Below are 26320 nucleotides of genomic sequence, written 5' to 3'. Positions count from 1 at the left end.
CTTAATAAATACTATTAATATTAATTATACTTCACGAAACCAGCATACATAAAAAGTAAGCTGTAATATTTAATGTTAGACTGTACAAAGTGCATTATACATAGTTGCAAAACACATGAACATATTAATTTTGGAATGATTGATGGATTAAGCCATTAGTCCACTGAATTCCTTTGATTTCCCTTTTTATTGAGGGAAAGTGTGTTTTAAAAATCTGGTTCCTGTTTCCCCATTGTGAGAATTTGATCCTTTTTCAGTTTTATATCATTGGTCATTTTAATTTCTTGGTTTTATTTTATTTTTGGGGGACTATAAAAAGGTTTTTTGTTTTGTTTTGTTTTTACTTTCAGTCAAAATGAGCAATTTCACAGCATTATTTCCATAGAAATTACCCTACTTCTGACATCATATACACACTATAAGATTTGTTGGAATATTGAATTCTTGCTGGAATATTTGTCTGTCACCTCAACATTAAAATATACTTGTTGGAAATTAGTGGGTTCATCAGTTAGTCCATTGAGCTATTTTGATTTATCACATTAAAAGGAAAAAATCAGGTTCCTACTCCTCCGATATGAAAATTTTATGTTTTTCTTGGTTTTATATTGTGGTGAATTTAATTTGTTCGATTACTGCTGAACTAAATCAGCAATTTTAGGCTAATAATTCACCTCCATAGAAATGTGATGGACATAATTCACTCTTGCTTGATCTTTTATACACACTAACAAGCCTGTTGCAGTCATAAATGTTCAGTGGCTCATATAAATATTTGTTAATCACCTTAATATTAACATTTAAGTGTTGCAGTGTTTAGTGTGTCGATTAGTTTGTCCACTGCTGTTTGGGCTTGTATTATTAAGGGAAAACACCAAGAAACATGTGTCCTAAGTTTAAATTTTTCTTGGTTTTATATTGTTGTACATATTAATTGATTTTTTTTTTTTATTATTATTGTTGGACAACACAAGCCATTTTAAAACATCATTTATTTAGAAAATGTAATGGACATATTTCATTACTGTGAAATCGTATACAGAGTAAAAGTTTTATTATTAAATACTAAACTGTAGGGAATGCTTCATGTGAATATTAGTGTGTTACCTTAAGATTAACATATTAGTGTTACAGTTTTTAGTTTAAATGGTTTCTACTTTTCCAGTTTGAGAATTTGATGTTTTCTTAGTTTCATATTATTGTGAATATTAAATATTTTTTTAACTGTTGGACAAAATGAGCAATTTTATGGCTTCATCTCTTTAGAAATTATGATGGACATATTTAAATATTTTCTATACATGCTAACAGGCCTGTTGTAATATTAAATGTTTAGCTGCAGATAGTGTCAATATTTGTTAATCAGCTTAACATTGTGCATTAATTAGGAGGTTAATTAATTAGTCCACTGAGCTTGTTTGAATTAAAAAAAAAAAAACACTTTCCTGCTTCTTCTCTTGCTTTATGTTGTTGGAAATAGCTTTACTATTCGGCAAAAAGAGCAATTTAACCCTCGTGTCGTCCTGCTGGTCAAAATTGACCCGATTTAAAGTTTGAAAATGTGGGGGAAAAAAAGTCTGTATTTTCACAGTGAAACTTCTGATGTCCACATTTTCAACACTTTTGGGAAATCTCTGAACATTTTTTGGTGGAAAAAAAGAAATGTTAAAAATGTTTCTTAAGAACATTCATCAAAAAATCAACCAAAATCCAGCAAAATTCGCTGGATTTTGGTTGATTTTTTTGTGAATGTTCTTAAAGAAAATATTTGAAGTTTCACTGATATATATGTAATCATTTTAGATATTTTTAGGATTTGTTTGGAAGATTTTTACTCATTTTTTGAAAATATTTACAAGAATTTTCTTGCCAAATTTGGGGGATTTTTTAAAAATTAAACTTTTAAGGGAAACTTTAAGGAATTACTGGAATTTTCTTCCCGAAGGTTTAGCAAATTTTCTGAAATTTGTGGATTTTTATTTTTTTTTTGCTGAATTTTTGGATTTTTTTCAGACTAGGAAACAATATTTTTATGGTGCCCCTAAATGAGGACAACAGGAGGGTTAACAACGTATTTTCATAGAAACTGTGATGGACATATTTCAGTGTTATTTAATATCCAATTAACTAAATAATTATTCGGTAAAGTAAAGAAATAGTTGGGAGATAGTGGGTGGATGTTAGAGGAGTGAATTTAACTTAAAGACTCATCAGATTTAGAAATATCTAGATTTAGAAATAGCAATGCTGCATGTTGGGGATGGATGGTCAGTGCATGTATCCTCTGGATGCATACTGACGTGGAACCAGCCAGAGGCCCAGCTAGCCGACCAATCAGGAGGCGGAGGAGAGGCTGGTCCTGGACCGGCTGGCAGACAGACAGACACCCGGGACAGAGCTCCGGCCGCAGCTCAGCCCCGTGGCGGTGACAGCACTGACAGCGACTGGACCAGGTCCGACTTCACCACGTCGTCCCTTGAGCGAAAGGTAGAAGGATTTTTTTTTTGTGTTTCTAGTGGGACATAAATGTAGTTTTAAAACACTAACTTCTATCAAACTTTTACCGGGTGTTCATTCTGCCTGTTTTGATACACTCGAGTAGGATGGCTCAAAAGTTTCCAAACTAGCTAAAACACACAACTGTACTTCCGGTGTTGTGTTTCAAAATTAAACAGTGTGGCTGGAATAAATAGAAAAGCGATACTGGTTGAGGCGCTGTAGTTTTATTGTGAAGGCAAAGTTTACATGCTTCCGGTATTGTAGTAGCGTTTTGTTGCTAACATGACGAGCAGCTGTCCCGCTGTTGGCAGGCGGATTTAATTCGATATTCCGTGCTGTATCGTTACTCCACCGGGTCCGGTACGTTCTTTCGGTGCTAATTAATTTGTCAATACCAATTCAGGAGAATTTTGCTCAAAAGTCTAAACAAAAGCCGAGGAATTTAAAGGGAATAGTTTAGTGCCGATGGAGGGTGTGGAGTCGAAGTGTGACACGTTACGTCAGTCGTAGTTTCGCTCTGCAGAAAGTGAACGATCAACAAGTGGTCTGGAGACATCCCAGTCTGAAACAATCAGGACAGAAACATGACGAGCTGCCATCATTTATCTCCAGTTTCATCCTCATCTTCATCACATCAAAACAGAAAAGTCTGCATGTGGATGTATTTGTGGAGTCTTTATAGAGAACACTCCAGAAGATGAAATGCGTTAAAAACATAGCTGTATTTCTCAAAATACTAATAATATCACATGCACTTGTTGTTTAAGCTGCACTGTTGCTCTGGCCAACTTATTTTCTTGAAGCTGGTTGTTGAGGGTGTGTCTCCACGTCTGACAGAATCGAGATTTTCATATGACATCGAGCATTTGTTGAATTCTGGAGATACTGCACTTTATGTGGACATAATAATGAATCATGTTTGTGCTTGGTAGTGCTTCATTTTCTAAAATTCCTCTGCGGGGTGGAGTAAGTAAAAGGGAAACTGAAAGTACAGACAGCTTCTACAGCATGATTCAGTGGTATTACTGTAGTCATTTATAAGGCTTGAGATCAACAAGAGAGCACTCTTATTAGCCACATCAGTCGAATGACAACTGAAAATGACCTTTCTTCTCTATCGATTAAAGCTGAGTGGTAGACTTGTGTTTGTTTTGTTCAGAGATAGTGGTTATATCTAAAAAGCAAATAGTGAAGTTGACTGTCATCTTAATTATGTCTCATTCATGGTTCTGAACCAGTATTCATAGTCACAGGTGTTGTCAGTAACAGGGATTTAGCCTAACTGATATACACGGTGTGTTTCTGTTACTAAAAAACTTGCCCAACCAGTCTGCCAGTGGCCCACGGGGTGAACTAAGTACAAACGATCACAGATTTGCAAGGGTTTGTGTCATTATTAGCCTACCTTAACCCTCCTGTTGTCTTCACTTATGGGCACCCAAAAAAATATTGTTCTCTTGTCTGAAAAAAATCCAAAAAATCAGCAAAAAATTCCCCAAATTTCTGAAAATTTGCAAAACCTTCAGGAAGAAAACACCCATAATTCCTTAAAAATTTCCCCTAAAAGGTTTATTTTTTCAAAAATCCCCCAAATTTGGCAAGGAAATTCTTGTAAATATTTTCAAAAAATGAGTAAAAATCTTCCAAAAAAATCCTAAAAATATATAAAGTGAATACATCAGTAAAATTTCTAATATTTTCTTTAAGAAAATTCACCAAAAAAATCTACCAAAATCCAGCAAACTTTGCTGGATTTTGGTTGATTTTTTTGTGAATGTTCTTAAGAAACATTTTAACATTTCTTTTTTTCCACCAAAAAATGTTCAAAGATTTCCCAAAAATGTTGAAAATGTGCACATCAGAAGTTTCACTGTGAAAATATATTTTTTTCCCCACATTTTCAAACTTTAAAACGGGTCAATTTTGACCCGCAGGACAACACAAGGGTTAACAGGTTTTGGAATTACAAATTGCCAAAATGTTGCCATAAATGCAGTTTTATTTGCTTCTTTGTTCATTGATCTACTTTATCTCTCTCTCTTTTTGACTTTTTCCTCAGATGGCTGACGTGGAGCTGGTGAAGAAGATGCTGCGGGCCGTCCTGCAGGCCAACAAAAGTGGAGTGTCGCTGTCACGTCTGCAGACGGAGTATAAGGAGCTGACCGGGGAGCAGATACCACATAAACACATGGGACACAACCAGCTGGACGCTCTGCTGGCCAGCATGCCCTCTGTGGTCCGCATGGAGCGCAACCGCACTGGAGAGGTGTGTGGTTGGCTGGGGCAGGGTGGCTGAAAGATGGATGAATACACAGACAGCGCATTTTAATGTTTACCATCATGGTTTTTCTTATTTATTTCTCCTTCTTAAATGTCAGAATCTGTCTGAAACTGGTTGTTTTCTGTTTCATTTTTGCCACAGAATGCCTGTTTCTAGTCAGTTCTAGTATTTCAGAAAAAAATAACGTTACTGATTAAAGTACTGTAATCAGTTGTTGCATTCAACATTAAAAAAGTAACTTTGTTCAAAAAATTCAATGTGAAATGCATCTTAAAAGAGCATTTTCTATTTCAGTGACAGAAGTATTGCACAAATATTGACCAAACTGTCAAAAATGAATACTGTTTAAGGAGGTTATCCCTCACATTGTGATTTCGTTGGCACCCCAGATTCTTCCTCGTCTGACCCACAGACAAACCTACCCAGGAATTAGTCTGATTCTAGGACCCTGTGAGGATTTACAACTTGCGATGCTTCTAATATTTTCACTGCCGGATCTGCATTCTGTGTCTAATAATTAAGCATTTTTAAACAACAATGTATAATTTGAAAACTATGCACATCTGTCAAAATGAAAACTTTGACAGTAACTAATACATTTTCAAAGCTATCTCCAACACACAGATGATGTTAATCAACTGACCTTAGCTGTAGTTAACTAGTTATATTGGTGTCCTATCACATCTCTGCATAATGACAACATACATAGCTGAACCCTCTTCATCCTCAATAGACAAAACACAAAAAGTCCCAAACGTTATTTCAGATAATTCCATCTCATTGCCATTAATATCTGCCTGTTGCACTGTCTCCATCCAGATGGTCTATTTTGCCTCAGGGGCCAATGAGACGGCCCACATAGCCAAGGTGGTGGCCCGACAGCGTAGCTCCAAGAAGACAGGCCGACCCCACCTGGTCAACACCCAGATGAGGGTCAAACCGGCTGCTCCGCTCGTCCTCAATGGTAAGATTAAATTAATTACAACTGCAATTAATTGTATTCAATATAAAAATGTCAGCAAGTGGTGAAAAAATGTCAATTTGTGTTTCCAAAGATCATGTCCTGAAATGTCTCGCTTTATCCCGAACCAAAAGATCAGCCTACTCTCATAGAGGAGTAAAGAAAACAGAAACTATTAAAATCTGAGAAGCTACAATCAGAGAATTGTCAGCTTTAAAAAACAGCTTCAATCAGTTATTATTAAAATATTTGGCAACTGACTTTTGTTGCAGCTCTACTTTAAATCTGAGTTATTGGATGAAATGTTGCATCAGTTCCTGCTATGCTGGGAGTAGAACACAGATAACTATAGCAGTATGAAAAAATAAATGATCTGCATGTTTGATTTTTCTTCTAAAAATGTAGTCAGCTCCTAATTTAAGTTACATTTATGAACAAGCACAATCTGCAACAACACACACATCATTTTAGTGTTGTCTGGAAGCTGTAAATGGCTACAAAATAGTCAAAAGAGAGTTTAGACAGTCATTAATACAGTTGAACTCATTTCATACAAGTGGAGAGGATTTCACACTGGGGCTTCTCTGTGTAAAAACAGGCCTCCAGTTGAATTTTTGAAAGCCTTTAATTCTTAAAGTTCCACAGAAGGCTGCAGATTTAATCAGTAAAACATATTTTTATTTAAGATCGGATTTAAGATAGACTAATGAATAGTCTGGTATTCTGAAACAGAATAAAACATGTTTATAGAGAACTTGAATGTCATTTAATGTGAACAACTGGCTTCTTGTCTGCACTGTTTAAAACTTGTTTGACAACATAGTAAAAAGAAAGCAGCATAAATGTGAGCCTGTTTGGATGAAGGTCAACACGGAATCCAAGTGAATTCAAAACACGTCAAGGTAAAATAGTCTAAAAATCATCATTTGCATAATGGAAAGTATCTACAGGTTCCTAAAATGCCTGAAAGATACCAAGATATGATGCCAGTTGTTTTTAGAAATGGCAAAGACCTGGATTTGACTAGTGGGACACCAACTCCATATATCTACTGTATAACATCCCCCCATCTGTATGTTGATGATGGCAGAGCAGTTTGGTTTTCTTGCCGTTGTGATAGATAGATAGATCGATAGATAGATCGATAGATAGATAGATAGATAGATAAATACATAGATAGATAGATAGATAGATAGATAGATAGATAGATAGATAGATAGATAGATAGATAGATAGATAGATAGATAGATAGATAGATAGATAGATAGATAGATACTTTATTAATCCCGAGGGAAATTCAAGAATGTTCTGGGCTTTTTAGACAAAATGAATGATTCCAGCACAAAAAATAGGTAGTTGTTGAGCTGTGACATGCAAGCGGCTGTTTGAAAAGTTTACCATCATCTGTTTCTCTATCCGTCTGAACAAATTGCTTCCCAATCAGTGAGTTCTCTGAGATGATGTCACTTAGTTTGTAGATGTCTCAGAGAAAATGTTCAGTAAACTTTAAATAACGTCGAGCAAGTTTAAAATTGTGAAATCATGCGACTTCTCAAAATTATTGTGTTCCTCCGGCTGCTGAATATAATGGATTAGTCCTAGAAGGCTTTGGTGTGGCAATTTTCTCCTTATGACAGTAACATGGTGTTGTCCAACCAATAAGAATTTGATCAGATTAGACTATATCAACCAACAAATCAACCTGTTGGCCTGGAGGCTGCAGCTCTAGTCAGGTAAAAACAAAGAGCTGCATCTAAATGCATGCTCTTAGATATGTAATCTGTGTCACGGTTTTACCATCAATGCCCACAACTTGTTTCTTTAAAGGACAAAGAATGGTCATGGAACGGCCTTACTTGGCAAATATGGTCGCTCTTATTTTGTCAAAAGAAAGTCATTTCCAAATCCATGTGCACACTTTGAAATCCGTGGGCAAGAGTACAGTTTAACCAGAAGTACAGATTTATAAATGGCATTGAGTAGTTCTGTATGTTTCCTCTCTCATTTAAAAAAAAAAAATGAACACATTTTAATACTACGAAATACCAGAATCGTTCAAATAAGTACTTTTTTTCCAGTACTAATTTTCCAGACTCGTCTCACTGTTCAGTGAAGTAGCGCTGCAGCAAGAGAAAAATAGAGCTGGTGTCCAGCAGCTGCAGCAGTACTGTGACAATGCAACATTAGCAAATGCTTTGTGTGGTGCAGCCTGACAGACTGTGGATGAATGACTGGCCTCTTTTAACCGTCGCTCTGTGGAGACCTGCAGTCCTATAGGCACTAAGAATATCACACATTCACACAGACTGGTACACAAGGCATCAGCTGTACAAGCATGTCAGCTCACACACACCGCATACATTTCTGAACCTTTATTCATGGAATAACCCTTTCATAAAACTACCACACATGCACATATGCAGTCACACTAACAGGAAGACACACGGAAACGCAGATGAGTTTCTTTGCTTCAGTTGCAGCGCTGACACCTCTGCCAGACTGTGATGCTGCAGAATATGTTGAGAGTCAGAGGAGGAGGTGGGAGTGCAGGGAGGATGGAGAGAAAGGGGAAGGGAGGAGGAGTGGCAGGGAGACGGTCGGAGGAGAGGAAAGACAGGGATGGTGAAACGGTACAAAGGGAGGGTGGGGGAGGACGGATGACAGGGAAGGAGGGAGTCGGAAGGAGAGAGAGAGAGAGAGAGAGGCAGAGTTGGGTGCTGGAATTAGAGGCTAACGCAGCCTATAGCAGCTGAGACTGAGCTGCAAGCGAAGAGAAGCTGATTCACAAATCAACCATCTCTCTCTCCTCCACACTCTCTTTCATTCTGCCTGGGTTATTGATATTCAGGCAGAGACAGACCAGGGACTGTGTGTCCATGCCGGTGAGGTGATGCAGCGTCTGCTCTTACTGAGTGTGTGTGTGTGTGTGTGTGTGTGTGTGTGGGTGTGTGTGTGTGTGTGATTGTAATGGCTGTATTTGCATGTGGATTCATGCCTGCGCCTGCTAAGTTTCTGCTATGTGTGTCTGTGTGCAAGATTCATTCATTGATTAATTGGTTGATTCATGAATTGACTGACTGCCAGTAGCTCAGAGGGTAACCACAGAATAAGATTTAGGCGCTGAAATTGCAGATTGATGACTTTTGAAGACGTGCTGATTAAGCTGCGTGTTGTCGGAAGATTTGAGGAGATTCAGCGAGAACAGAGTGGATGAGAAAGCAGGAGAAAGTTCTAGATCTCACTGAGAAAAAAAGAGATTCAGGAAACAGTGAAGACAAGAAGAAGAGACTGTGGGAGGAAGAACTGAAAAAGACAGAGAAATGTGGGAGTGGAAGTGACTCAGGGTTGTGAACAGCAAGGTCTACTGGTGATGTCATGTAGCAGAAATGTGATGTCAGGCTGTGATGGAATGATGTAATATTAAAGTGATGAGGGGCTAATTTGTGCTGTGTTTGGATAATTGCACTCTGACTTTTGGACTTTATAATGGATATACAGATAATAGTATGTTATTTGTTAGTTATTATTCACAATCACTGTGACACAAAATACAGTTACGCCCATTTAGAAGGTTGCTTTTGTGTTTTAAATGTATTAGAAGTAGTAGTAAATGTTCAACATTTTTGAAAATACACCTATTTACTAAATTGATGTCTCTGAAGCTCAAAAATACACACACACACACACACACACACACACACACATACATATATATATATATATATATATATATATATATATATATAGACATATATATGTGTGTGTGTGTGTGTGTAAAAAACTTTTTAACCTTTCTAACATCTCCATACAGTGTTTTTTATATGTTTGAGGACATGTCAAACATGTCAGCAACTGATGACAGTTTCAAAAACATGGATTTAGACTTCCAGGGTTTCAATTATAACTAACCTAAGGAGCAAATCCTGTAAACTTGCAGGGTTGGAGAATTCCATGTCATTATTCTTCCTAAAAATTGATTTCCGGTTCGAACAAATGAACAGCAAAAATACATTTTTAGATATTTAAAGGTTTTTTTTCTTTTTCACAGTTTTTTTTCATATTTTTGAAATACACAAAAATATCAACAAAATGACTTTTTAAAAATACTTCGCTAATTGTGAATAATATTAGAATTTACATTTTTTAAAAGAAAGTTAACATTTTTTGACATAAAAATCCTATAAAGTACACCTGCAAATGAAGCATAATTTTACAAATATTTCTTTTTAAATTTAATTTATAAAAGGGTTCAATTCAAGTTTTTACTGTAAATATACACACGTAAATATTTTTCAGTAAACATTTAAAAGACAAAAAATTACACATGACTTTATGTGGAACAAAAATAGAAAAAAAATTATGAGGTGTTTTTTTGTGTTTTGTTTTTTTCTCTGGGTACTCCAGCAGGCAGATAGATAGATAGATAGATAGATAGATAGATAGATAGATAGATAGATAGATAGATAGATAGATAGATAGATAGATAGATAGATAGATAGATAGATAGATAGATAGATAGATAGATAGATAGATAGCTTTATTGTGGATCAGTGAGTTGTTGGTAGGCTGCCTGTCTTTTCCCTGCCTTCAGTCTTTATGCTAATGCTAAGCTAACGAGCTCCTTGCTATAGCTTGATGTTTGTCATATATAAGTAGTGTCTATCCTCCCATCTAAATCGTTAGTAAATAGGTGTATTTCTTTGACTTTCCATTCCCATTTATTGTACAACCCAGTTGGGAGTTTATACTGACAAATCCCAGACTGCATGTGCAGGATCAGTTTCTCAACTTTTGAAAATGATGTTTTTAATTTCCAGTTTTGTGTTTCACCGATCGGAGCTGTGATGTTATCCACTGATGCTGAACTATCTAAGACACTGTGCCCTCCAGACAGACAGACAGACAGACAGACTGTCCTGCCTCAGCATCAGGTTCAGCTGAGTCAGGCTGTGTGTCTGTGTGTGCTCATGCTTGTGTGTTTGTGATCATTTCAAGTCCATAGTTCCATTTTTCTTCTTTGCTCTCTGTCTCTCTCCACAGCCAAACCTCAGACCTCTCTGAGGCAGCCGAACCACCGCGGGCGAGGTGGGGGTAGAGGAGGTGCAGGCCGCGGGGCTGGACATGGAGACTTCAGACAGGCCAGAGACATAAGGGATGGCCAGTCGGAGGGCAAGACTGGGGGGCATCCGAATAAGATGTCCAATCAGAACACAGCCAACAGAAAAGGGAACCCACCTGCAGACAAGTGAGTGAGGGAGACGGTTTGAAGGCAGACGGCAGTAAATACAGAGAGAAAACTTAGTCATGAATGTGATTGGTTTTATGGTGGCTGGTATGGGTAAAATGTCTCTGTAAAATGATAAAAATCTTCAATGTTGACACAGAAAACAACAAAATCCGGATTTTGCAATTGCAAAAAAACACACAGTTTTCAGCTCCTATGCCATTTAAATTCCAGCTCTACATATTTGTGGGGTTTTATAGTCCAATTATATGTGGAAGTCACCAACTAGGATTCCACGCTGCTTTGGAATCCATGTAGAGGAATGCAACTGTGCTCCGAAAAGCCAGATGTGATTCCAGAAAATTTCCTTTAGATTAACTGTGACTCGTTCTTTCTTTCTTTCTTTCTCCCCCCCACCTATGTGGTCTGAGCTGAAATAAAATAGGCTGCTTTTGAATGGAGGCCTGGTTGGTTTCTGAGTGGAAAACTGCCTCCCTGCTGCTGCTTATTCAGTGCTGGCTTGATGATGTTCTCTCCACATCATTCTGTTTCTGTTTCTCTGTATCTGTCCTCCCTTCCTCTTTCCTTTTTTTTTTTTTGCTTGCTATCAGTCATTCACTGTAACCCTACCTGACTTAAACATCTGATTTATTGTTGTTCAAGATATCGTCTGTTTCTGAGTCTAGATTAATTTGGCTCTTTGACTGATTCATCCACCTCCATCCGTCCGTCCACTGTGAAAACAACTGACATCAGTCCTCTGTCCATGTCACTGCATGTGTCCAGTGTGCTGCTGCCTCTCCACAGCACAATGGGGCAACGGGGTGGGAAGGCCGGTGTGTTGACAGGGGACACGAGCCCGGAGTAGGGGGACGTGAGCCCTCTTTAATCCCTCTTCTATTCTCTGGCAGATTAACGCTTCTAAACCGACACAGAGTGAATCAGCACATCTCTCTGTATCCCTCTAGATCTTCTACTGGGCAGGCCGGCGTCATCATCATTTGTGTGTATGTGTGTGTGTGTGTGTGTGTGTGTCTGTGCACATAGCTACAAGTGCACTGTGGCAGTTCAAGCGGCAAATTCGGCAAACAAAATGAGCCCTGCATTGAATTACAGTTTAATATGATCTAACTTTTGTTAAAACAGCAACACACAGGGAGTGATTACAGAAGGTTTTTCCATGCCTTATATAGGAGAGGTTTTTGGGGAATTGAAGCAAATGCCAGCTCATTTTCAGGAATTCAGTAAGAATTCCAGTTTATTTCACCTCGTATTTCCCAAATAATGCAGCTATTGTGCCTCCGTTGCAGAGATTTGTGGAAAATGGCATTTTTCAGTGTTTTAAGCGTTGTTTTTCAAGTCAGACTGACAGTAAATGCAGAAAGTAGCCACCTGAACAGCCTTCTCTCTATCCTGTACCATCTGACCGATACTATCTGGCCTTTGTCTTTTTGATTTTGCTGATGTTCAGTGCCTTTTCACAGTATGACAATGTTTATCAAAGCTGCAGATTCATTAGTAGCTCTTTGCAGTAACAGTTTTCCGGATCGGTCAGTAGCAGAGCAGTGAGAACAGGAATATCCCCAAGGCAAACTGCCTTTCAGGGCATTCTGTTGTCTTTCTGCCTCACATGTGTGCAGATAAATATGCTAGTGGTGATTAAGTCAGCTAGCAAGTTTCCTCAAATAGAGATCCCTATTGCAATTAGCAAAATGTCCACTCCAGGAAGCTAATTTCTGTTTTTAACTTCGGTCTGACTGAAAGCAAAAGATTTCATGTGAGAATTTTGGCTTTGAAAGCTTTTTTTTTTGGTTCAGTTCTCATTTCCCTGAATCTCAATATCAGATGTAGAGAGTGCGAAGTTATCATGACACTTATCAAGCTACATTAGCCACAATAATGGGAAATACACCAGGCTGAAATGATCCTGAAATCTCTTTATAGTATGCCGGTGAAGTTGTGTGTTGAGGCTGGGTAATTTCTGGGTGACTTGAAGCTGTAATCTAATAAAGTTGTTCACAGTGAAGTCAGGGCCTTCTTTCTCAATAAAGGATAAATTGTGGAGGCAAATTCACAACAAGTGCAGCCTTTAGTCTAGAAGGTTCCCAGAATAGTTTAACCACAACCAAAAGCTTGAGCTTGACATCCCAACATCTCACATCACAAAGTTTTAGATGTCTGTAGATGTTCAAGTTATTATGAGGCCCTTTTCTTTCTCTCTATATGTTGTCTAGAGACTAAAGGGAAATTGTTCTTGTTGTCCTAGTAATAATACCATAAAATATATAGATTTAATGCAAATAAAAATGAACTACGAGGCATTGTTTGTGCCTAGTTGTATTATAGAATATGCTTCATCTGCATTGTAATACTTTATGCGCTCTCAGTTGCACTAAGTTGTGGTGAAATATCCTGCCACAGTGTGTTGTTACCACCTCCACTAGCTACAGAGAAAATCTAATTTAGGTCAATAGGCTTATATTGTTCATATTATGTTCTGTGATCTGTGAATAGACGGTAAAGTTAATTACAGCTTCTCTCAGCCATTTAGGTAAATAGCCTCTGTTTATTGATCTTTCGCATCCATTATTTGCTGTGTACATGGGTGAGCCAGGAGTTGTGAGTGATGAGAGAGATGAAGCAGGGATAGACAGGCTGAATCCAGAGTGGGACAAATGCAAAGCAAAGCAGTTACATCATTTAGGTGACTGATCTGAACAGCAGGCGTGATGAGGAGAGGGGGAAAGAGGAGGATGGAAAGAAGGCATGACTGAAATTAAAATCTGTTTAGCAAAAGTATACAGAAAGTGATGCATATTTTAGGCAAAGTAGATATCTTGGCAGTATGTAAATCCCTATTTGGATACATACAGAACAATGTAGTGTGCTATATCTCAATATTAATGGGTTGTGATGCCGAAGAAAAGCCACAAAAGACTCAAAGATGTTTCCAGAGTCATTTTTGAAGATCTCACAGAGCCACATTTAGCCGAGACTTAAGGCTAAAGACTAAATTGAGTTATTTTGTTCTTAACTTTACTCAAGAATGTAAGGATGACACAGGAGGTTGAGGTTTTACACATGTAAGATAAACTAAATTCCCAGTTTCTTTTACTTTTGAAGCCTGCAGAAAGTAATTCTCCTGCTGGTTTTGTTCTCTTGTGTTCAGGCCAGACAAGAGGATGACCCTCCCGTCACGGTTTCAGAAGGAGGTACACGCTCACCTTTCCAGAAACTCCCAACAGACTGGCCGTAAGTAGGACAGACTGCTTTTCATTGTGCTAAAAATAGATTTATGAAGCTGTTTGTCCTCTAAACCAGCAGAAACATTGGTAAGAAACAAATTACTACCCACCTTCTTAAGAAACTAATATTTAAGTATCAAAAACTGTCCCTCTCTGTCTTATGGACCTTCATGGTTTTGTGACATGTAAAGGAATTAACAGTAAACCCATCTCACCTGGTTCTGTCTGTAGGCCTGAGGGGTTTGAAGCTTCGTCAGCTGCCTGTGCTGTCTGTATCAGCTTCGTCCTGTTTCACTCTGCACTGTGCTGCAAACATTTTTCTGAGCTAAACTGAGAATGTGTTTGTTGTCATGCTGCCTGTTTTTGAAAAAGGCCTTTGGTCTGCATAGCCTGAGGAAAAATACTGGCCTGTAATGAACCGAATAGCACAAATGTTGAAGGCTCCAGCCGTTTCAGTCGTGTTTATTTCAGGCCCCTGAAGACAGGAGACTGTTGAAGCTTTCATATGAGCTGGTTTAAGAGCTGAAGCTTCCTATCGTAAAGAGATGTCCCTGAGTGAGGAGGAAATTGAATTATTGTGAGGCCTGTGTTAAGGGACAAGGCTCAAACTGATTATCTTCATTCTCCAGATTCTCACTTTAGTGTAGATTACATTAGAAAAGTGGCTGCCTTTGTGGAATTTTTGACATTCTGACCACTTTTTGAAATTAAGCTAAATAAGGTTACTTAGAAAATGTGCCTAGCTTTGGTTGTGTGTATACAGTGCTGTGAAAAAGTGTCCAACCACCTCCCGATTTCTTCTATTTTTGTGTTTATCTTGTACTAAACTGTGCTAGATGTTCAAAAAAATCTGACATGAAATAAAAGCCACCTGCATAAACACCAAATACAAGTTTTGCAAGAAGGTTATCTAATACCAGCTGAGCCCCCTTAGTTACATAATCCCAAAAAAATCTACCAAAATACACTGATAACTGGTTTTCACTTAAACAGACCATTTTTAGAAGCACAGAGTTAGCTAAAAGCTCTCACCAGTAGTACGCTCTGCCAGAATGAAAAATTACAATTAAAAGGTTATTTCTAAGGCTCTGGGACTCTTCACATTTACAGTTAGAGTTATTATCTATTAATGGAGAAGACTTGCAACAATAGTTAACCTTATCAGAAGTGGCTGACTTTCAAAACTTCCTCCAGTGACAACTCCTCAAGGAGTCACAATAGAGCCAATAAAATATCCATGTAACAGCAGGCGTAGGAGTACCTCGCCTCTGAAAGAATATAATTTTAGTCTGATGGAGTTTAGTCTGAGATACACATGAAAAATAGTAGAGATCAGGAAGGATTGCTGTCATAATTTGCCTTCTGTTTCTTACTTTAGATTCAAATCGCCCACGTCTCAGTTTTGAGAAAGCCATGGAATCCAGCACTTCCAGGAGTAAAAGGCTTGATGTTGGAGAGTCTGTTATGTTATTCATATGTATGTAATCTCTTCCTTCTTCTCTATGTTTTTTTTCTCCAATCTTCCAGCACCCATGAATCTAAATGAGAGCTTTGGTTCAGGGAAAGGGAAACCGTACAACCCTCAGCAGGTCCAGGGTCGCATCAAGGAGATCCTGGGGAAGTACAGTAATGGATTCTGGGTGTCGAAGCTTCCTCAGATCTACAGAGAGCTGTACAAACAGGAGCTGCCCACGGAGGCCATCAAAGACCTGGAGAACTGGACACACATATGCACTGTAGGTACTCATTATGATACAGCATTTATTTGTCATGCTCTTATTTTGAAAAATGCGTTCTGCTTCAGTAATAATACCAAACAGAATTTATATGATGAGACATTTAAAGGCAACATGAATATAAATCTACAGAGTGGCACAAGTGTGTACAGGTTGACAGATAACTGCAAAGGTCATTAACATGGAATTAATTTTGTATTTACAAGAAAAACTACATTTTACTCAGTATTATTTAACTATTATTTCAATAAATACTTAATTTTATTACACTTGCTATAGGTGAATGTTAGGAATTAACTGTGGTTAAAGAAAAATTTGCCATTTTTGAATACTTGAAGGTGAAGTATCTCCACATGTACTAAAATTGACCAGCAGAAATTTTTGTATAGATATTAATGATTCCTAGAAGAGATACCCTACTGACAGACTTTTCCTTTAGCACCGTCATTAGGTTAAAATTTCAATTTGTCCAGTACTTCATCAACAAATACCAGCAAAACTAGAGATATTCCCATCAGCCTCAGTTGTATATTGTGTTTCGTTAGAATCTTGTGTTATATTTAGAATGCTGCAGAGCTGCTAGAGAGATTTGAGGCTCTCAGTCTTTGTTACAGAGAAATAAAGTGCTAATAACATGTTAATTAATGAGTTTTAGACCGGCTGTTGAGCTAAGCTAACCGTCCATATTGTACAGGCAGACATGACAGTGATATTAATCCTCTAAATTAAATCCTAATAATTAATCAAACTGGCACATCTCGCAAAATGTGAAACTATTCCTTTAACAGCAAAGTATTACAAATGTTTTGTACACATTTGTTCATTAACATTCTAGTTATGCGTAGTCTGTGATGTAATATGTTCCATTTTTCCTCTAGATAGAGAAAACCTGCAGCAGCAACCCATCAGAGCTGCTTCTTTATCCCGCTAAGGAACAGAACACCACATCCTCCCCTTCACCCATCCATAACCCAAACCCCACCACTGCCCCGACTTCAAACACCCCCACAGACAAACCTCTTCAGTCCCCCGCCCAGCAGAGACCCCCCAGCACTCCTGCAGCTGGCTCTGGTTCTCGATCTCCTCAGTCTCCACCATCGTCCTCCTCATCTCCCAGCCCTCCCTCGTCTCCTGCGAGCCTCAGCCCTGACCTGAAGCAGAAACTGGAGGAGCTGCTGGTGAAGTACTCCAATGGCCTCTGGGCTCATGCACTGCCCAAGCTCTTCCAGGACACCTACAAAGTCAGTAACACTGTGATGCACTATCATATACATGTCTGATACAGTTGATCATTTTCTTTTTCTTTTTTTTTGAAAGACCAAACTGCCCGGACATGTCCTGGAGAACCTTGACCTCCTCTCTGACATCTGCACCATCGACTACCCGATGCCTGACAACCCCAAGAGGGCCATCCTGTACAGACGCTGCAGTGCTGGAGGTGGAGGAGGAGAGGACGAGAACTGCAACAGGAGGAACTCCTCGACCAGCGAGGAGGAAATGAGGATGAGGAAGGAGCTGGGGAGGAGGCTGAGTAATCATGCGGTGCCTTCCCTGCAGATCCCCAAAGAGGAGTATCCTTCTGTGCTGGTAGTGGAGGCCACCAACACCAATGGAGTTATACTCAGGTAGGAGAAAACTGTGTTAGAATGCACTTTGAAGACGTGACAGATCATAAACCTCTGACTGTCTGCCTCATCTCCTCTCTCAGGTACATTGGTGAGGGTTATTCTCAGGCCCAGGAGTCTATGGAGGATGAAATGAGGGAATTTTATGGCTTGGACCAAAGCAGCCCAACTCCTTTAGCGTCTCCAGCCTCGGGTCAACTTGTCGCAGTCAGAGCTGAGGAGGAGGAGGAGATTCTGAGGGCACAAGTCTGCGAGGTCATGACTGACAAGGTCAAGGTGAGAGGTCACAAACAAAAAATAACTAAAGACAAGCAATGAGAGGATATGTTAGTTACTGCTGCCACCTTTGCTTTTGGCTCTGCAGGTGTACTATGTGGATCATGGCTTCTCAGAGGTGATCAGCAAAACCAAAGTGTTTGAGCTGCATGAGAAGTTTTTCAAACTACCTTTCCAAGCCACCAAGTGTAAACTGGCAGGTGAGTCTTAACTGAATCATCAGAGTAATCCAGTACAGACAATCCATTTGGAACTACACACCACTATATTGTCTCTTTCATCCTGGTTATTTAAGTTTATGTGTGTGTGTCCAGGCCTGGAGCCGTTCTGTCAGGAGCCTGCAGTGCTGAAGAAATTTGAAACGATGGCAAGCGGCAGGATCTTATTGGCCGAGATCCTCGAGAGAAGGCAGACTCCTCTAGTTGTCCTGTATGACACATCACAGGATGATGATGTGAACATTAATGCTGCGTGCAGGAAAGGCCTGCAGGACAAGACACTAGCGAGTCCTCTACAGGTACAGGAAGAGTTAGTGTGTGCGCATGTGTCTGGATGAGTATACAGCACAGTGAACTTCTTTCTGTGGCTCTCCTCAGGTGAACAGTGCTTACATGAACGTGACCGTCAGCAGCGTCTGCTCAGATGGGACCATCTACTGCCAGCTTCCCTCCAGAGGTCTAGCCAAGATGAATGAAATACTGGAGAATATAGAGACGTACTTCCACTCACAGGTGAGCACCGTGATTCATGTGATGTCTCAGGGCCTTTTTGTGCTGCCCCTTAATCTGTTGGCAGCACTGTGCAGCGGATGCTTTTCTAGGCCCTTTAAACCTCGTGGCTGCGGCTCTAACATTTTACATCAGTATTTATGCAAACTAAGTGTAGAGTCTGTATTTTTAAGGCTGGATAGTTCCTGCAAGACTGCTTGGTATTTTCTACATGTAGATATAGTGTATATGTGAACATTTAGCATACAGGTAGAATAGATAGAAGATGGAAGGAAAGTAGAATTTTTAGTTATCTTTACCAGAAATGAATGAACAAAACTTGATGTGTTTTATACCTGATACTTAATACCTATATGTCTAATTCATACTTCCACCATACAATATATAAAAGCTCTTATTTTAATTCAAAATAAGTTCGATGAACAGCTTGAAGTTTTCATCGTGTTATATTCAAATTCATCTTATTATATTATTATGGAACAATTATGACGGCTGTGTAATTACATAGGACTGCAGCTAAAAGAAGTAATATCTTGTTATTTTTAATTCCAATACAAATATGCAAGATACAGCCAATATATTGCACTGAAGGACTCATTTCATGCCTGCTATGTGAGAAGTCTCTTTTATTGTAATGGTACGTAACATACTGTAGATGTGCTTGTGTTACTGGTTTTATTTTTGGCCTATGTGTGTCCTCTTAGTCTGTTGCTGCACCATTTTTGAAACAGCATTTCACAAAATAATCTCACCATATGGTCTGTTTAGTTCATTTATATCATACAAACCTTTGCCCAGTTGCAATGGAATTGTCAGTTTTTCCTGGGACTTTTTGCCTATGCTGTAAACTACAGATTTATTCCATAATTTAAAGAATTTATTGACCCAATTCTTTGGTTTTACCAGATTTTTTTGTAATATATCACACTTCTCTTTGTGTGGTTTTACATGTTGCCCTTTTTTCTTTACAGTGCAACTATTCTGCATATATACTCTTAATTAAACAAGATTATTATTCCTAATTGAGTCTAAAGGGTCCACACAAATGTGTTGTATGCTACTAACAAGAAAAAAGAGAGAAACATATATGTTCCCTGCCATGCACAAGTGTTTTACTGAGTGTGTTCATCCCAGAATGTTTAATTAAGCAAAACGTTAACAAGGAATCAGTGAAGTCAATGAGGACTCATCTTAAAAGCCTTTTGTGAATGTACCTGTGCTGTGTTGCTACTCTCAAACTGTGTTGTGGACAGATTGAGATTAGGTTGATAATCTGGAGTTAAGACATTGCCAAGCCACTTAATCTGTTGGCAGCACAGCGGAGCGGATGCTTTTCTAGGTGCTGTCCTTTAAAGCTTGTAGTTGCAGCTCGTTAGCATTTTACGTCAGTGTGTAGGCAAACACAGTGTTGAGTGTGCCAGTGTATTTTACAAAGGCTAGAGAGCTTTTGCAAGGTTGCACTGTATTTTATAAACCCAAATAGTGTATGTGCACCACACTATCATACCTGAGAAAAAAGATTAAAACCTCAATAATTTTTGTAGTTTAATATTTGGTTTGGTTATGAATAAACTGTTGTATGATGAAGACGGTAAGAGGACTCCACCAGGATTAAACCGCTCATACTTCTAACACACATTATCTGTATTCCTTTAACCATCAACAACTGCACATCTAAAGCCCATATGTTTGATGTCATTGCAGTGTAGACCTGCAGCAGACTGGGTGGACCAGTGAAATGTTTGTGTGAGCGTTTACAGTACCGATTGCAGCCATACACAGCAACATAACCAGTCCTGAAGGAGCACAGTCAAACTTGACAGTGATGACTACTCAGTTTTTCAATTTACATGCAAATGAAACATATTTTGTTCCAGGTTACATCAGAGTTCCTGGTATCCAGACCATTTTGTGGGAAAGGATGTCTGGCTCGCTACAAAGGCAAATGGTCTCGTGTCGAGGTAAGATAAAACAGTAGAGGTTGTGAATCATTAAACACGTGATAGGTGTTGGTTTGACTGAAGATATGAAGTTGCATTTGCACAAGAGAGGCAGGTGTGGCTGCTTTTACGAGTTTAGATCATAAAGAATGGCTTAATAATACAGCATTTTGGACTGTGATGCACTTTATTCTCACACTTCACCCACTTCTACTTCTCTTGGCTGCCTTCTGTCCTCTACATCCAAAACCACTCACTACCTGGCAATGTTGTGCTGATCTGCAACACTACCAAGCCCATAGTGATTAATGGCAATGACTCCTTTAAATGTAATATCAATCAGTTGCAGCAGAACGATATCAGCAGCAGTTATATTTAATGGTCCGTACATCAATATATTATGTAAAGCTGTTTGTTCACTTCTATTATCATGAAGGATTTTGTTAACATTTTTAAAGTTTTCAAGAATATGCTGTGTGTGTTTCTATCTTTAGATTACCAACCTGCATGGCAGCAGAGTGCTGGACATCCTGTTCATTGATGTTGGTGTCCAGGCTTCTGTAGAAGTGATTGAGCTGAGAGAGATCCCACCGCCGTTCCTGCGTGACCTCATGGCGATACCGCCACAGGTCAGTATCTACGTCAAGACAAATCAAAAGAAATAAGAAAAGGTCATACGAGGAGTGATCAAAAAGCTCTAATATTCTACCTTTAAAAATCAAAACGATATAAAATTCTTAGCACTCTCAGCAGTTCTGCAACATTTGTAGTACTCCCAGGAGGTCCTTTTGTGTAAACATGTCAATATCATCTGAAATGAGCACTTAATCTTTTAAACTGTGTCAAACTTCAGCTTAAATAAGATTTTGAGGAAGAGGAAGAAGTCACATCAAGTAAGTAGAGCTGCTGATTGTGGCTAAAAAACAGATGAAGGATGCTCATCTGACACGGAAGAATGAAGTTTTCCTCGCAGCTCCAGTTTGATGTCCCTGAAAAATCCCAAATGCAGACCTACCAGGGGTCACAAAAGTTGTTTACGTGGGTCCTGCCGTTTCTCACACATGATTCAGGAAAAAATACAGTATCTGAACTGTTTGATCACTCCTTGTCTGGCACATACTGTTCTTAAATCATTTAGTGTCATATAACATAAAAAAATGACAAACCAACATCCTGTGTTTAGGCTGTGAAGTGCTGCCTAGCAGACCTGGCTGTGAGTATTGGATCCTGGAATCCAGACGCTGTTCAGTGGCTTCGAGAGAAAGTACTTAACACCACTGACTGTAGCATGAAGGTAAATGTCTTCTGTCTTGCCCTTTTCACACGTGTCACCATAATCAGGTGTTTGGATCTTCTGCAAATGGAAGAAGATGATCATGATGGTTATTTGGTCCAGAGATGCAAAGACCTCCATAGGTCCTTGAAGCACACTGCAATGTGGAAAACTAATTTCTTTAAATTACCCAAATTAACGAATGTAAACGGCTGACTATCACCGTAGAGTGATGTAGACTCTGAAAACAAGCATTTATGAAAAATACTCTAACATGAACAAAACATTAAAGGAACTTCAGACAAGAAAATACTAATTAGTGATGTTTTCACATTGTAAATTGCTTACCACTGTTACTACTAGTCGTGTTTTTCTCCCACTATTTTCATAGATCTCTTTCCTTTGTTGCATCTTTCCTCCTTCTGTTTTTCTTCTTCCTGTACATCCCCTTAAGGTGGCCAAGGTAGATGAAACCAAGCACTGCATCTATGTCCACTTGTTCACCGACAAGAACTTCCACGACTCGACCCGCAGCCTCAACCATCAGATGGCCCAGTCTGACCTGTTCAAACAACAACCAGACGTCTTCCTGACAAGCCACAGGTTTCTGCTGCTTATTTATTGATCGGTGTTCTTCCTCTAGCTAGCTAGCTAATTTCTCACCTAAAATTAAAAATGGAATGTAATGATGTAATTAAATTCCACAGCCCCGCAAAGATTTCTGCACCCACCGTATCCTCTAAGACCTCCAGCAGCAGTGAATCCACCAATGGCAGTCTGACATCAGCTTCTGTCCCAGTCAAGCCTCATCTCAGGAAGGCCCTGTCAGGATCCAGGAGCAGCGGAGGAGGAGGAGGAGGAGGAGGAGGAGGAGGAAGAGGAGGAAACACCACCTCCTCCAGCCCGCCAGAAACACCATCATCACCATCGTCACCCTCATCACCCACATCCCTTCTCCAGCTGCCACCACTGCTAGAGCTGCCCCCAACAGGTAAAATTATATATATTTTTAAGCAAAGAAATTAGTGTTCTACTGCTTATTACTGTATGAACTTTGGCAAAAGAAGTGGTGTTGGATTTAGGGATTGAATGTTGGATTTTCATTCCTAGGAAACAACATAGATGTCTACGTATCAGTGGCGTGCCATCCAGGCCACTTTGTGCTTCAGCCATGGAGAGATATGTATAAACTGGTGGTGCTGATGGGAGAGATGATACTCTACTACAATAAAACTGAGGAGAAACCACTCAACATAGAGAAGAATCAGATATACGCTGCTAAAGTGGATAACAAGTGAGTTAAGACACGAGTTCATTTCATCATCTAAATTTGATGACAGTATTTTGTTTAGACCTCGAACTGTCTGGATACTGTTTTTAGACCCAGTGTAAAATAAATGAGTAGAATTTGCTCCTCTGTTTCCATTAAGTCTTCCCTCTGAGGCATGTACATTGTCCCTAACTTCTTTTTGTGTTTTACATCCTACTGTTCAGCTGGCATCGTGTGTTAGTGAAGGGAGTTCTCACCAATGGGTTGGTGTCTGTGTATGAGTTGGACTATGGTAGACACGAGCTGGTCAGCTGCACCCAGCTCAGAGCTCTGATCAAAGAGTTCAGACAGCTGCCGTTCCAGGGAATCACTGCTCAGCTGGCTGGTGAGTAAACTGGAGCTGCGATGGCTGCGACTAACGTCACATCCAGACTCGACTCATTTTATCTGCTGTTCTCTACTGGTACTCATATACACAGAGTATTAGTAGTGACATTTAAAGGTGCAATATGCCAGATTTTGAACAAATTTACAGCATTAATATAGCAGCAAACAACTCTCTCTGTCATGCAAAGATATATCTGTATATATAATCTGAGCCTCTCCACCTGTCCTGCATATTAGTGCATGTGGGTTCCTCCCTTTTGGAACTGTTTGTAAATGTATTGCATTTGTGTCCTCATTTCATTTTTTCTCAGTATAGATGTCTCTGCTGCTGTTTTGCAGCTTTCCACAGCTACTCTGTCTGTTTCTATGCATGGAAATAGACACAAATGAAGTGGAGCAGGACAGACAGGAGCAAAGTCAACGTGAGACAAATTAAGTGAAATATAGTACAACATTGCTCAGAAATAAAATATGAACCATAAGCTTTCATTTATATCTCATACATAAAAATGATACACGTGCTCATAATGGTGTTAACATCAAATAAAAATACATTAAAGGTCCCATATGGTGAAAATCTGTTTCTTACTGTGTTTTGCGGTTACAAACTTGGAGGTGTAAAGCAAAAGCTATTAAGACACTTATTTCTGCCATAGTTGTTAAACAGATTAACAACTCATTACATTCATTGTATGTTTACAACACTGGTGTTGGCGTTGGTTATGTTTTGTTGGACGTCATTTACAGAAAATTTCTGGACTCTGAATGTCATTTACATCATCTTTAAGGTGGAACTTAATCTATACCTAGATATGATGAAATTATGTTGTAAGCTTTCTTTCCATGCAGCCGAAGACGTTGGGATACCTGCTGCTGCATTCCAGATGCTTCTTTATTGTAATGCTATACATTTGTGACTAATGTGAAAGTGAGCTTAAGCTCAGAACTGACTCGTTCCTCTCTGTCTCCACCCACAGGAGTGAAGCCGAGGCAGTGGTCAGAGGAGGCTTCCATCGTTTTCAGGAACCACGTGGAGAAGAAACCCCTGGTGGCCCAACTGGAGGCTGTACAGGAAGCCACCAACCCGTGGGACAGGAGGCTGACGGTCTTCTTAGTCGACACGTCACAGGAAGAAAGGGACATCTGGGTGCACGACATCATGGCTGAGTTTGCAGAAGAGCTGACCAACGAGCTGTAAGCAATAGGAGATCACTGAGAAGTCTTACTAGCCCAGCGATTGTCCTGTTGTGGATAGACGAAATAGAAGAAGCTTATCCATCTTTATCCATCTACCATTTAGTGGGACCGAAAGAAGAACACAGGGATGATTAAAAGAAAGAGATTAGGGAAGTCACAAAGAAGAGGTGAAACTGAGAGGTTTGATAGCATGTAGAGACCAGGATTGGCACAAAGTCAAGAGGTGAAGGCGTTGTAGCAACTTGTGTTGTGTTGTGGGCTGTACATCAAAGGATGTTGTGATGTGATTGGAGTTACTGCAGTGTGACTACTGGATATATGCCCATTCATGATGCAGTGGTTTAGACCATAGCTGTCAAAAACACACTTAGAATACAAAAAAGCTATCCGATGGCTCCATAACAAGCTCACAACGCTGTGGAAATGATGCAACATGCAATCTTACACCATCTGGCTTTAATCCAAAGCAGCACCCTGAAGTTTGCATCCAGTTTTACTGCGTACCATCCTGGAAAAGCCTGAATACCCTCAACCCTGCCAATGTGAATGCAGTGCAAAGTGAAAAAATACAACCAAGCAAGTTCTCACATGCTCAGAAAACTTAAATGCATTTGTTTACAAAGTCTGCTTTTTGGATGGTATTTCTCATTGTCACAAAGTTTACAAAAATCAGAGCAAACATTCCCTCTAAGAGGAGGAGAAATGGATGAGTCTGTGAGGCATAAGGAAAGAGACCAGGAGGTGATTTCAAAGTTTTGGGACAAATTTTTCAGTTAATTAATCAAAACTCAAAGACAGAATGTGAAATGTACCCAAATGAAGTGTTTACACTTTATGAGAAGCAGGTTTTGTTTGAACCTGCTCCACTTACAGAAGAAACAAGTCACAAAAGTTAATAGGATTTGATGAGTTATTCTCAGTCTGTTTATCCCAGCATCACTTGTTTCAGCAGTACAAAGTGTTCTTTCAAATACCCAAATCATGCATCAAAGTTGCACAGTGACCAGCTGTGAACAAGTTCATGTGATTCTTTTTTTCAAGTGAAGAACAAAAATGGAACATATCCAGAGTCCTGTGAAGCCGATGGCTCATCCAACTCGTGTCAAACACTGATTCCTCTTTGACTCTTTTCACGGGATTGAATATTTTCTTCTCATTTTTCCGTTTCTTGCCTGACAACGAGAAAAAATTTAAATTTGAGCAGATTCCTTGTGCTGCATGTTGCAGATCTTCCTGAACTGTTGAACATATGGTTTGATGTTATAATAATAAGCAGTTTAAGTTACCAGTAGTGTTAAGCTTGTAGACTTTCAAATAGGACATAAGTTCTTCTTATGGTTGGTTTCTGTGCCAGCATCAAATGTTGGCCTGATGTGAGATTTGATTCTGAAATGTGACTCTTTTTTTTTATTTTCTCCTGACTCAGCGGCACCATGATTTTGGATGTGCAAACGCTTCTCCAATTCTAAAGACAGTAGACCTGACAAAGCTAAAAGCTGCATTGTTCTTAACAAATGTCAAATGACATCGTTTTATTTATATTTAACTTATATTCTCTAGATGCAGAGAGACACAGTATCATTTCCATTTTGTTTAACAATGAAACTGGGGATAGTAAAAGATACGTTTTTTGGAATAAAGTCTGTTTGAGAGGTAAACATCTTCAGCCCGTTCAGTC

At 39.1% G+C, this 26320-nt stretch overlaps 1 protein-coding gene across 3 annotated transcripts; it reads left to right on the top strand.

Annotated features, from left to right (window-relative positions):
* The first annotated feature begins 2049 nt into the window (after positions 1–2049).
* On the top strand, positions 2050–26308 carry tdrd7b (tudor domain containing 7 b). 3 transcript variants are annotated; one of them, XM_055007648.1, is made up of 20 exons: positions 2050–2487; positions 4559–4765; positions 5600–5744; positions 10782–10986; positions 14135–14217; positions 15738–15946; positions 16825–17187; positions 17264–17571; positions 17655–17847; positions 17936–18047; positions 18162–18364; positions 18444–18578; positions 20453–20536; positions 21010–21144; positions 21699–21809; positions 22243–22391; positions 22496–22779; positions 22899–23082; positions 23283–23443; positions 24423–26308. In XM_055007648.1, exons 1-20 carry the CDS (start codon positions 2245–2247, stop codon positions 24641–24643), a joined length of 3735 nt encoding a protein of 1244 aa, XP_054863623.1. In that variant the 5' UTR covers positions 2050–2244; the 3' UTR covers positions 24644–26308. The 3 variants fall into 3 exon arrangements, with proteins under 3 accessions (XP_054863623.1, XP_054863624.1, XP_054863625.1); XM_055007649.1 differs by lacking the exon at positions 2050–2487 and adding an exon at positions 2775–2859; XM_055007650.1 differs by lacking the exons at positions 2050–2487; positions 4559–4765; positions 5600–5744 and adding an exon at positions 8459–8623.
* Positions 26309–26320: the final 12 nt, after the last annotated feature.

Source organism: Amphiprion ocellaris, chromosome 23 (genome assembly GCF_022539595.1).
Source record: "Amphiprion ocellaris isolate individual 3 ecotype Okinawa chromosome 23, ASM2253959v1, whole genome shotgun sequence".
NCBI lineage: Eukaryota > Metazoa > Chordata > Actinopteri > Pomacentridae > Amphiprion > Amphiprion ocellaris.
The sequence above is the reverse complement of the archived record's forward strand: the minus strand, read 5'-3'. Positions and strand labels throughout refer to the sequence as shown.

Excerpts from the sequence above, each read along its gene's own strand:
- tdrd7b (XM_055007648.1), top strand. The coding sequence starts at position 2,245 with ATGCTGCATGTTGGGGATGGATGGTCAGTGCATGTATCCTCTGGATGC. Across the intron at positions 2,488-4,558 it reads CGTCGTCCCTTGAGCGAAAG|ATGGCTGACGTGGAGCTGGT; the intron begins GTAGAAGGATTT and ends CTTTTTCCTCAG. Across the intron at positions 22,780-22,898 it reads GCTAGAGCTGCCCCCAACAG|GAAACAACATAGATGTCTAC; the intron begins GTAAAATTATAT and ends TTTCATTCCTAG.